We start from the raw sequence: 12,634 nt of genomic DNA on the forward strand, positions 1-12,634 counted from the left end.
ATCAGTTCTAAAATGGTATACTGATGTTGACATGATAGGCAATCTTGATGGTAAGAAATCTACTTCAAGATATTTGTTCACTTTTTCAGGAGAAGCTGTGTTTTGGTAGTCTAAGTTATAAAAGTGTGTTGCTTTGTCAACTACAAAGGCTGAGTATATTGCAGCAATTGAAGCAGGTAAAGAAATGCTTTGGATGAAATATTTTTTTGAATTGGGGTTGAATCAAAAAGAGTATGTAATGTTTTGTGATAGCTAGAGTACTTCAGATTAGAGTAAGAATGTCATGTACCATGCTAGAATAAAATTCATTGATGTTAGATATCATTGGTTACGTTTAGTGATTAAAAAATAATAGATGTTGTTGAAAAAAATCCATACTGATGATAATGTAACAAATATGTTAACTAAGACACTTCCCAAGAAAAAGCTTGAGCTTTGTAGTAACTTGGCCGAAATGAGTTCCTTGGCCAAGGTAAGTTCCAAATGAAACTGCTATGGTGATGAATCTCCTCCTAATGGGGCTGGAGGGGAGATTGTTAGGAAAATGGGGTCCAGCCCCATGTAATTGGTTTTTGACCAAGTAAAGGCCATGGCCTTGATCTTTCTTTTTACACATAGCCCTAGCTGCTTAATAAAAAAAGAAGTGGGGTTATTTTGAAGTGGTGTCACAAAACCAAGAAGAGAAAGAAGAAAAGCCAAGAAAAAAAAAAGAAAAAAGAAAAGAGAGAGTTGATTGAACGGAAGTCGATTCGTGGTCCGATTGAATTGAAACTGTCAGGAGAATTATGATTCAGAGTTCTACATTCTGAACAGTGAAAATCGGGTTTGAAGCTTTCTAAGAACAAATCCAAAGCGTATTTGTTGAGTGACCTATTTGGTGAGATTTCTCCAATTGTCTCTCTAGTTGTTAATTAGCTCTAGTTTTAGCTAGAGAAGAACTTTGTATATTAATTATCTGATAATGGAGATTTTTCTGATGATCCGTGATTTTTCTCTCTACACTTGAGGGTTTTTCATGTAAATCTTGGTGTGCTTTATTTTTTCTGTATTTTTTTATTATTAATTGTTGTCTATTACTGTGGGTTTATTGCGATATATTGCTTTTGTATTGTTGTAATTATTGCTTCAGGTGCAACAAAAAATTATCGTGATAAGCAAACAGAACCACAGAAGTCAGTTATGTTTGAGTGGAAATAGGAAAACCTTGATTTGGAATGGCTTGAACGATGTGCAGTAACGGGGGTAAAAGATCCACTGGCAATAAACTTCCTATAGCAACAAATATTCAGTCAAGGGGTTATGCACTTCTCAGTTACCTTCATGGGGAGGTAGTATGGTGTTACTACAGTTTGAGTCGAGAGGAAATGTTGGGGATGCTTGAAGATGGAAAGGTGTGGTTAAGTGATTGGTTCTTCTGGACTAGGTCGTGGAATCCAAAGATACATCCAAGTGACAAGTTTGTTTGGATTAAACTTGAAAATATCCCACTTCATGCATGGAATTATGAGCTATTTAGTAGAATTGGAAGCGCTTGGGGAACTTTTATTACCATCGATAATAGTATGATGAGAAAACGAAGATTGGACGTAGCAAGAGTTTTAGCTCTCATCAGAACAGATACTCATCTCCCAAGTTACTTGCAGATAGTAATAAACGGGAAATCATATCATGTTAAAGTAACGCTGGAAGACGGGTCAGGTTTCTTATGGAATACTGGGATAAAACAAATCAAAAAGAGTCAATCAACACCATCGTCCTCATCAAGTTCAGCTTCCTCAAGCACAGAAAAGGAACTCCAACTGTGCAGTAATGGATAGTGCGACGATGAAGGAGGTGAAAAGTCGGACCTGGGAAACTTTGACACACGAGCAAGTAGCGAGATATTGGTAAATGGTTATACAGCTGGGGGAGAGTTAAGTCAGCCGCAAATTTCAGACAGCGTGCAGTCGCAAATAACGTGGTATTAATTTTGGAAAACAGGGAAAAAAACCCCAGTCACAACACATGAAGACAAGCACTGACTGATGATATTTGGGCTATAGAGGAAATTTTGGCTGAAAAAGAGATAGAATTAGGCGTTGAACTAAGCCCAAACTGTGCCAGCAAGATAAGTGCTCAATACAAAGTTGAAAGGCCAAGGACCCAATCGAAAGATGAAAATAATGACGAGACTGGACAAGAATTATGGGGGCCGAAAATTGCAAAGCTTCAGACAGTTGTCGATGGCGGAAAATATTATTCTTCAAAGTCAGAAAGGGGAGCTAATACATGGCAGAAAGGATAGAAAAACTACTGGTAGAAGAAGAAATGATACAAAGCCGAGGAAAAAAGGGAAAACGACGCCAGAAGGTATTAAAAGGAAGAGAGGACTGTGGGCAAGATACAGCCATAGGGAAGAAAGCCTTGAAGACACAGTATTGGGAGGAGGCTGATTTATCTGATGAAGATATTCGAAGCAGGAATAGGGTCCTTAGAAGAGAATTAGAGAAAACACTTGAAGTGGGCAAGCTGCTAGGCCTATCAGTAAGAGGAGACGAAGAAGAAGTACTGTAAAAGCTAATAGAGATAGAGGCGGCAGAGGAGGAATGGGAAGGTAATTCTTAATTACTTATTCTCAGTAGGAAAAATGGTAGAATCAAGGGGTTTTTATTTCTCACAATGAAGATTATTTCTGTAAATATTAGAGGAATTGGAAGGAGTGAAAAAATGAGACCTTTAGGACGATAATGTCAAACGAAAAACCAAAGTATTTTTACATAAGAAACCAAGACCCATAAAGTGACTGACAAAACAATTAGACAACTATGGGAAAGAAAAGGAGTAAAGTTTACCCAAAATGACCCAAATGGAGTTGCGGGGGTATTGATATGTATGTGGGCAGAGGAGGATTTCTCATTCATATCCTACACTTGTAGAGAGATGTTCATTTGGAGTTTCACAAATAAATCTGGCACTTTTAATTTATGCAATGTGTATGCCCCTAATGATGTATACGAAAGGAAAGTATTTTGGTAAGAACTAGCAGAAGTAAAATCAAGTAGCTCAAAATTGTGGTGCTTTGCAAGCGACTTTAATGCAGTGCCAAACGAGGAGGAAAGAATTGGGATAGCAAATATTGCCAGATCATCAACAGACTTTGCAAACTTCATACAAGAAGCAGAGTTAATTGATCTTCCCCTAGCTGGTAAAAAATTCACGTGGTATAGGAGAGGTGAAAGAATCGCAATGAGCAGACTGGATATATTCCTTATCATACAGAACTGGTTAGTGCTCTTCTCAACGATCAATCAATGGTGCTTAGAATACTCTATATCTGACCATATTCCTCTCTGTCTGGGAATTGAAGCACAGGATTGGAGACCGAAACCGTTTAAAACTTTTAATCACTGGCTTAAGAATGAGGAGTTTCATTGGCTGGTAGAAAATAAATGGAGCTTATACGAGGTGGAGGGATACACAGGTAACATGGCGATGCATAAGCTCAAACTTCTGAAGAAGGACATCAGACAATGGAACGATCATGGGTAAGGAGATATGGAAGCCTCAATAGACTCACTAGAGAAGGAGATAGCATTGTTGGAGAGAGAGCATGGAGTCAAACCAATGGATGAAAGCATCAACTTGGCTATAGTAACAAAAAAAGAAATGTTATGAGGATTACAAGGAGAGGAAGAACAAACATGGGGGCAGAAGGCAAGAGTAAAATGGATATAAGAGGGAGATAAGAACACAAAATATTTTCACTGTACTTCCAACAACAGATGGAGAAATAATTTCCTCAGCTACATATCCCACAGAGGCAAAAGACTTAACAACCCAAAGTAGATTAGAGCAGCGGCAGAGAATCATTTCCAAAATATGTTCAGAAAATTTTTAAAGCAATTGTTCTTCGTGGAGGAATTAGAAACCAAGAAGTTAACTGTGATGGAATCCCAGAGGCTAGAGGTACCATTCACAGAAGAGGAAGTATGGAATGCAGTTGAAGGATGTTATGGAGATAAGGTGCCTGAACCGGATATATTCAACTTCAACTTTATAAAAGGGAAATGGAGCTTACTAAAGTCTGATATACTGGATTTTTTGGAAGAGTTTGAAAAAACTGAAAAATTGGCAAAAGGTATAAATTGCTCCTTCATTATGTCATCAACTAAAAAAACAGTGCTACAAGTCCCTAAATGGACTTTCGTCCATTATCTCTAATCAGTAGCTTATACAAGATAGGAGCAAGAGTATTAGCTAATAGATTGAAGCAAGTCATCTGCCTTTGTGGAGGGAAAACATATTAGGGACGGTGTTCTTATTGAAAATGAGGTGATAAATAGTATGAAAAAATCGTCAGAGGGGGGTATTATTTTGAAGCTTGACTTTGAGAAGGCTTTTGACATTGTTGACTGGAACTTCTTAATATCAATGATGGTAAAAATGGGTTTCAACAGAAAATGGATTTCATGGATATGGGGGTGCATATCAACAGCATCAGTGGCTCACTCACCAGACTAATAATGATGCAAAAGAGACTTAGACAAGCTGATCCGCTCTCTCCACTGTTGTTTCTGATAGTTGCAGAAGGATTAAGTATGATGCTAAGAAGGGCGGTTGATCTGAATTTGTTTAATGGAATAAAGGATGGGCATGGAAACCTTCATATCTCACACCTACAGTTCGCAAATGATATGATTATCTTCTGCAAAGGCGATGTGGGACAGCTAAGGCAAATAAAAAGAATCTTAAAATGCTACCAGCTAACCTCTGGTCTAAAAGTGAACTTCTTAAAGAGTGCACTATATGAGATGATGGTGGAGCATCAATTGATGCTTAATTGGGTAGAGATCCTTAGGTGCAAAATTGAAACTCTTCCACCAAAATATCTGGGTCTTCCTCTTGGAGCAAACCCAAGATTGGTATCAACATGGAAGCGGGTGATTAATTCTTTTAAGAATAGACTGAGCAAATGGAAAGGCAAACTTCTGTCAATATGAGGTAGAATTGCTTTGATAAAATCTATTCTCATAAACCTTTCGATATACTATATGTCCATTTTCAAAATGCCTGCAGGTGTCAGAAAAGAGTTGGAAAAAACCCAGAGACAATTCCTATGGGGAGACACATATGAAAAAAGAGAAATGAGGATGGTTTTATTGGGATACGGTCTGTAGAAGTAAGAAATTTGGTGGTCTGGGAATAATAAGCCTTGAATCGGGTAATCAGGCACTGCTGTTGAAATGGCCATTGAGATTCGGCAATGAAAATCAAGCTCTTTGGAGAGAGGTTATCTGTGACAATTGTAACATGCCCCATGCGACTGTTTGGCCGGATCCTTGTTCTATTTGTTTCCTCTCTAGAGTGGAGTGACATTCAAAAATAGTTAGAATGTGGGAGATTTTTCTAACCTCATAAAATCCAGGTTTTTTCCTTTTGCAGGTAACGATTCCAGAATCCTATTTTGGAGTGATAAATGGCTCAACAGTCTCATATTGAAAGACGTCTATGCAAGAATTTATGCAATATCAGGAAATAAGGTTTGGATGATTAACGAATTTGGAGAATGGAGAGGGAACAATTGGGTTGGGCACATTCCTTTGAGACAAGAAGTTCTTGACTGGGAGAAGGAATCGTGGTGGCAGCTTATGAATCTTCTCGGTAAAGTCACACTTTCAACATATGGTCAGGATAGATTGATAAGGGCGCATGCGATAAATGGTGAATACAGTCCAAAAGCTTTCAGAACAGAGTTGATGGAGCTTGTCAACGAAGAGATACCAACAGAGAGCCAAATTTGGCAAGGAATCACACCACCGAAAGTGGAACTTTTCTGCTGGAATTTGCTGAGAGGAAGTATTGCAGTTATGGAAGTATTACAAGCAAGGGGGTGTTTGAGAGGAGTAGAAAACAAATGTGTCATCTGTAATAAGGCCAAATCGATAGAGCATTTCTTCCTCTACTGTCAGATGGCATGGAAAATTTGGTTAGTTTTTGTCAGAGATGGAACATCTATTGGTCAATGCCAAACTCTTTAAAAACTCTATTTTACGTTGTTGTTTGGTCCATATGGCTAGCTTGAAATGAAAAGATTTTCAACAAGAAAGAGATGACCAGACAAATTGATGAATTTAATCTGTACCAGGCTTGGTTGGTGGATGAAGGCTAAATTCCCTAACATTCACCTTAGTGTGCTGAATTTCATGGAAAATCTTGAATGCCTTATGATTCCAACTCAGAAGAAAACTAAGAGACAACTAACAGTTTGGTCCCTTCCACCTGCAGATTCGTGGAAGATTAATGTTATGGATCAGTTTTTGGGAAACCTGGACTGGGAGGTATTGGTGGAGTAATAAGAGATTGTAACGGAAATGTCAGGCTCATGTCCTCCAAAAGCATAGGAGTGGTTGACTATAACTTAGCAGAACTTCTAGCAATTCAGGAGATACTCTCAATCATGGTGAAAGCTAACATCAGCTCAAAACCAGAGATTTTGGTTGAAAGTGATTCAAAAGTGGTAATACCATGGATCAACACAGCGGAGCAAAGGCCATGGAAATACGACGTCTTCTACAAAATCACCAAATCTGGTAGCTTCAATCAAGAAGGTTTCTCTGTCATGTGCTTAGAGAATGTAACAATTTTGCCGATAATCTTGCTAAACTGGGTGTTTTTAGAAATGCTGATTTCGTAGCTTGGATTTTGTAACAATTAAGCGACTTCCTTCATAAAATTTTTAACGTTTTTTTTTTAAAAAGTGGAGTTTGGTATAATAAAAATATGTAAGAAAGTTATACGGTATTATTGGGATAAACATCCTATAGGATTAAAGTAGATTGAGAGTGTTTTTAAGGATGTGTATATTTGAAAAGATTAGAGGAGAATGAGAAGGTCTATGTAAGTATGATGCATGAGTGTATATTTGTTTGGGTTTATAATATTATATAGAATTAGAGGAAATTAAGAAGGTTTGTGTGCATTGATTGTTGAATGAATGATTGAGATTGTATGTTTGTGATTCTCTATAAATAGTAAATTTTTTCTCTCATCTCTGGATACAAGTTAATTGGATTAAATCACATTAAATTGTTATCTTCAACGGCGGAACCTTTAAAAAAATTGCCCCTAAAAAATTTTAAATTTTTTTATACATATATTATTTTTATAATAATTTTGAAAATTTTTTATAAAAAAATTAGTTTCGCCCCCTTAACCTTAATGTTATTGTGTTGATATATATTATTCTTTATTCTATATATTTATAATTGATATATAGTTACTGTGGAAAAATGAGATTGTGGAAAAATGAGAGTATATTGAAAAACTTGTGTATCGAATCATACAAATTCCATAGATTTAAATACAACTAACTAGAGAGTAAATTAGGAAATTAAATATTCCTAAATCTAATCCCTATAATCAAGAAATTGTTTATCCTGATATTCTGTCTTTAATTCTAGAGATACAAATTCTCAATTTTAGGGATACAAATATATACAAATTACAATCAGCAAATTACAAAATACAACCACTTGTAACTAAATGTTTTCCCACACTCCCCTTCAAGCTGGTGAATATGTGTTTTCCATTCCTAGCTTGGAAATAATTTCCCGAAATGTTGCACTATTGAGGCCTTTAGTCAACACATCTGTAAGTTGACTCTTGGTTGATACATATGGGGTACAAATCAATCCACTGTCTAGTTTTTCCTTTATGAAGTGTCGGTCTACTTCAATGTGTTTTGTTTTGTCATGTTGCACAGGATTATGTGCAATGCTTATTGCAGATTTGTTATCACAATAAAGTATCATTAGTCCATCCCATTTGATCTTCAAGTCTTCTAAAATAATCTTTAACCATAGTAGTTCACAAATTCCTTGAGCCATTGCCTTAAACTTTGCTTCAGCACTTGATCTTACCACCACATTCTGTTTTTTACTCTTCCAAATTACAAGATTACCACATAAAAAAGTGCAGTAGCATGAGGTAAATCTTCTGTCAGTTACTGAACCTGCACAATCAGCATCTGTATATGTCTCTAGTACCAACCCTAAATTTCTTTTAAATAAGATACCTCTCCTTGGATTAGCCTTCAAATAGTGTAGTACACGGTAGACAGCCTATAGGTGTACTTCTTTAGGACTATGCATAAATTGACTTATCACACTCACAACATATGCTATGTCAGGTCTAGTATGTGAGAGATAAATAAGTCTTCCAAATAATCTCTGGTATATCTCCCTATCTACAACAGCATCTTCATTAGCTTCTCTAAGCTTATGATTAGGATCTATAGGGGTACTTACAGGTTTACATGCGAGCTTTCCAGTTTTTCTCAAAAGATCCATCACATATTTTTGTTGTGAGATAAAAATACCATGACATGAGTGGGCTACTTCAATTCCTAGGAAGTACTTCAATCTCTCTAGCTCTTTTATCTCGAATTCTCTGGCCAAATACTATTTTAGAGACTCTCTCTCTTTTTCATCATCTCTAGTTACAATTATATCATCATCATATACTAATAGAATTGTGACCTTCCCTGAATCTGAGTGCTTGATAAACAGTGTGTGATCCCCTTGACTCTATTTATATTTCATTCCTAGCATCACTTTGGTAAATCTCTCGAACCAGGCCCTAGGAGACTGTTTAAGGCCATATAAAGCCTTTTTCAGCTTGCATACTTTTTTTGCTTCTAGATGACCCTCAAATCCTGATGAAACTTTCATATATATTTCTTCTTCCAAATCACCATGTAAAAAGGCATTCTTTACATCAAATTGTTGAAGCTACCAATTGTAATTTACCGTCAAGGATAATAAAATCCTAACATATTCATCTTGGCAACTGAGCAAAAATTTCTTGATAATCCACTCCATAAGTTTGAGTGTAGCCCTTAGCCACCAGCCTGGCCTTGTATCTTTCAATAGTACCATCTGCCTTATACTTTATAGTAAAAACCCATTTACACCCAACTGGATGTTTTTCTGTAGGTAACTCTACCAGTTCCCATGTCTTATTTTTCTCTAAGGCCTCCATTTCTATTTCATCGCCTGCATCCATTTCTCATTGGATAATACCTCAGATAATGTAGCTGGAATAGAAATAGTATTTAGGCTCACAAGAAAATTTTTATGGGATGGTGAAAACTTTTCAAATGACATAAAATTAGAGATTGGGTATAATGGATGTTTAGTACATTCTTTAGTTCCTATCCTAATGGTAATAGGTAGATCATAATCACTAATTTTAAAAGAGTCATGCTCATTTTAAGAAATAAAATCAGAGACTGTAATTACCTCATTTCCAGAGTTAGGATTAGATTCTTAGATTTGCACTGGTTCAGGAGTTGAAACTTTTTTTCTTGAGTACACCTGTAATTCTTTCACAGAATCAAGAATAGTATTATCCTTAGTCACAACTTCTGTGTTTGGAATGGGTTCAGATTTAGAATCAGTGTTTGACTTGGACTTTGAAGAAATGGGTTTAGGCTTAAAAAAATTAATGGGTGAAATTGTTTTGGAGGAGGATAACAAGTCAAGCAAAAAGAAGTCTTTATCCTTATCTTCTATAAATGATGTCTCCCCCTGAAGATAAGGTTGAGTAAAAAATGGTTTACTTTTTTCAAAAGTGACATCTGCAGACACATAAAATTTTTTGATAAGAGGATAATAGCACTTATACCCTTTCTGAGTTGATGAATACCCCATAAAGATACACTTAATTGCTATTGGATCCAACTTTTCCCTATTATGATTGTGAACATGAATAAATGATGTACAACCGAATATCCTAGGTGTGAGGTTGTTTATGGTATTAAGGTTAGGGTAGAATTGTGATAGTAGTTCCATAGGAGTTTTAAATTTCAAAACCCTTAAAGGTAACCTATTTATAATGTATGTAGAAGTGAGAACAGCTTCCCTCCAGTAAAATTTGGGCACATTTTCTTGAAAAAAGAAGGTCGGATTGTGGCTAGTAAATGGCTATTTTTTCTCTCTGTCACTCCATTTTGTTATGGAGTATTAACACAAGATAATTCATGGATAATCCTCTCACTTTGAAAATAGGTGGATAGATTCTGGTTGAAATAGTCTCTTGCATTATCATACCTAAATCTTTTGATTCTCACTCCAAATTGATTTTGGATCATATTTTGGAAGCTAAAAAACATACCATTCACATTTGATTTGGATTTAAGTAAAAAAAATCCAAGAAACCCTGGTACAATCATCTATGAATGAAACAAACCATCTTGCCCCAGAAATATTAAAAATTATAGAGGGACCCCAAATGTCACTATGAATCAAGTAAAAGGAAGTAGAACTTCTTTTGTTACTAATTGGAAAAGATACATGTCTATGTTTTGTAAGTTCACAAACATCACAATGAAAATCTTCAACGTTTAATTCTTTGAACAAAGAAGGAAACATGTTTTTCAAAGTTTCAAAAAAAAGATGTCCAAGACGAAAATAATAAAGCCAGATTTTATCTTTATTAGAAGATTGTTCAGAAAGAAATGACAAAGGTAAACTATTCTTGATATTACTTATGTTGTTGGATGTCTCAAGATAGTATAGTCTACCCTTCTCCTTAGCAAGTCTAATCCTTTTTCTCGAACCCTGATCCTGAAATTCACAGTAAAAGGGATAAAAAGTCACATTGCAGTTTATGTCGCTAGTAAGTCTTTGTATAGATATCAGATTAGTAGATAATCTAAGAACATGAAGAACATTTTTAAGAACGAATGAGGGATTAATTTGAACATCTCCTAATCCTGCAACTGTGTAAGTGAACCATCTGCAACAGTAATTTTTTTATTACCAGGACATAGGGTATATGCATTAAACTTTTATGAAGAATGTGTCATGTGATCTGTGACTCCTGAGTCAATGACCCAAAAACTCTTAATGGACTTATCTGAGACATTTAATCCATGAGAATTAGAGACTTTACCTGCACTAGAGTCCTTACCTAAATGTGCCAAGGAGCATACACCAGTAGCCATTTCAAGAATTCTCAATAGGCTTTTCAGTTTCTCAATCTCTTTCTTATCCAACTCTCCTTGTTCCTGAGACTTCTCCTGGTTTAACTCCATTGCAGTCATGTGAGCTTGTCCTTGATTTCTTGGTTGTCCTCATTTATAACCCCATTTGTTGCTTGAAGTTGAAGGTTTTCCATGTAGTTTCCAGCAACGATCTCTGATGTGCCTTGGCTTCTTGCAATAGGTGCACAAAGATTGTCGCGATTTGAAGTTTTAACCGAATCACCTTTCTCATTCTCACTGACTGGTAATTGTTCTAAGCTTTGGTTCTTCCCACCATTAGAGACCATAGCAGATCTTTTTACATGCACACTGTCAAACATCATTCATCTTCTGCTCTTTTTTGCTCTAACCATGGATATCACTTCATTTAAAGAAGGCAAATCTTGTTTTCCCAAAATTTGGACTCTGACTTGATCAAACTCAACATTCAGTCCAGAAAAAAAATCATAGACTCGATCTTTTTCAATAAATTTTTTCAAAGTTGTTACATCTTCACTGCACTTCATTTCTATGCACCGATAGTGATCCATCTCTTGCCAAAGATTTTTAAAAAGAATAGCATACTCTATGACTGACTTATTCCTTTGTTTGAGAGCTGCAATCTTGATCTTTACCTTATAAACTTGAGCAGCATCTTTAACTTTGGAATAGGTTTGACGAATTGATTCCCAAATGTCTTTGGCCGTGGACAAAAACATACAAGTGTCACTAATATTTGGCGTCATAGAATTTTACAGCCATGACATAACCATAGAATCCTCTTCATCCCAAGCCTCAAATTTTGGATCTCCTTTCTCAGGACCAGTGCCAAGAAGATGACTCAATTTTCCTTTCCCTTTTAGAAAGGTTTGAACCAATTGAAACCACTTTAAGTAGTTCTTTCCATTCAATCTATATGCCGCTTGGATATTCTGTAGTTCCCCTATGGTTTGACCAGTTGTTACTTCTCCAAATCGAGTAGTAGCAACAGATTCTGCTATTTCTGACATGATTACCTTTCTCAAGACTGAAACGAGTATAGGCAATGAAGGCCAAAAAGGAAAAAAAAATAAAAGTATGACAGACTTAACATAATTTGTCTATGAAGGCCTAAAAAAAATTCAACAATGAAGGCTAAAAAATTTTTTTCCCAAGAAGAGTCTAAAACTCTGATACCATGTGAAAAAATGAGAGTATATTGAAAAACTTGTGTATCGAATCATACAAACACCATAGATTTAAATACAACTAACTAGAGGATAAACTAGGAAACTAAATATTCCTAAATTTAATCCCTATAATCAAGGAATTGTCTATCCTGATATTCTGTCTTTAATTCTAGAGATATAAATTCTCAATTTTAAGGATACAGATATATACAGATTACAATTAACAGATTACAAAATACAATCACTTGTAACTAAATGTTTTCCCACAGTTACAAAAGTTATTTGTATCTAAATATTACAACTCTTAATCTAAAAAAAAAAAAATTGCTTTAACTTGTGTTTACTTATGATAAATACTTTTCAATTTAAAATGAATAATAAATTTGTCAACATTTTATTTTCACAAACATGTAAATTTAAGTTTAATACATATACAAGTATTCTAATAACTAAAATTGAATCG

The 12,634-nt window shown here is 35.5% G+C and overlaps 1 protein-coding gene across 1 annotated transcript; it reads left to right on the top strand.

Annotated features, from left to right (window-relative positions):
• The first annotated feature begins 4,439 nt into the window (after positions 1–4,439).
• Positions 4,440–6,673, top strand: LOC149518111 (uncharacterized). The gene is made up of 5 exons (XM_089763421.1): positions 4,440–4,959; positions 5,056–5,148; positions 5,422–5,965; positions 6,125–6,317; positions 6,422–6,673. The coding sequence occupies exons 1-5, from the start codon at positions 4,440–4,442 to the stop codon at positions 6,671–6,673; spliced, it is 1,602 nt and encodes a 533-aa protein (XP_089619547.1).
• Positions 6,674–12,634: the final 5,961 nt, after the last annotated feature.

Source organism: Durio zibethinus, chromosome 7 (genome assembly GCF_047325235.1).
Source record: "Durio zibethinus cultivar Kanyao isolate XHJ-2024 chromosome 7, ASM4732523v1, whole genome shotgun sequence".
Taxonomy (NCBI): domain Eukaryota; kingdom Viridiplantae; phylum Streptophyta; class Magnoliopsida; order Malvales; family Malvaceae; genus Durio; species Durio zibethinus.

Excerpts from the sequence above, each read along its gene's own strand:
- LOC149518111 (XM_089763421.1), top strand. The coding sequence starts at position 4,440 with ATGGATTTCATGGATATGGGGGTGCATATCAACAGCATCAGTGGCTCA. Across the intron at positions 4,960-5,055 it reads TAGACTGAGCAAATGGAAAG|GTGTCAGAAAAGAGTTGGAA; the intron begins GCAAACTTCTGT and ends AAATGCCTGCAG. Across the intron at positions 5,966-6,124 it reads CAGATGGCATGGAAAATTTG|GCTTGGTTGGTGGATGAAGG; the intron begins GTTAGTTTTTGT and ends AATCTGTACCAG.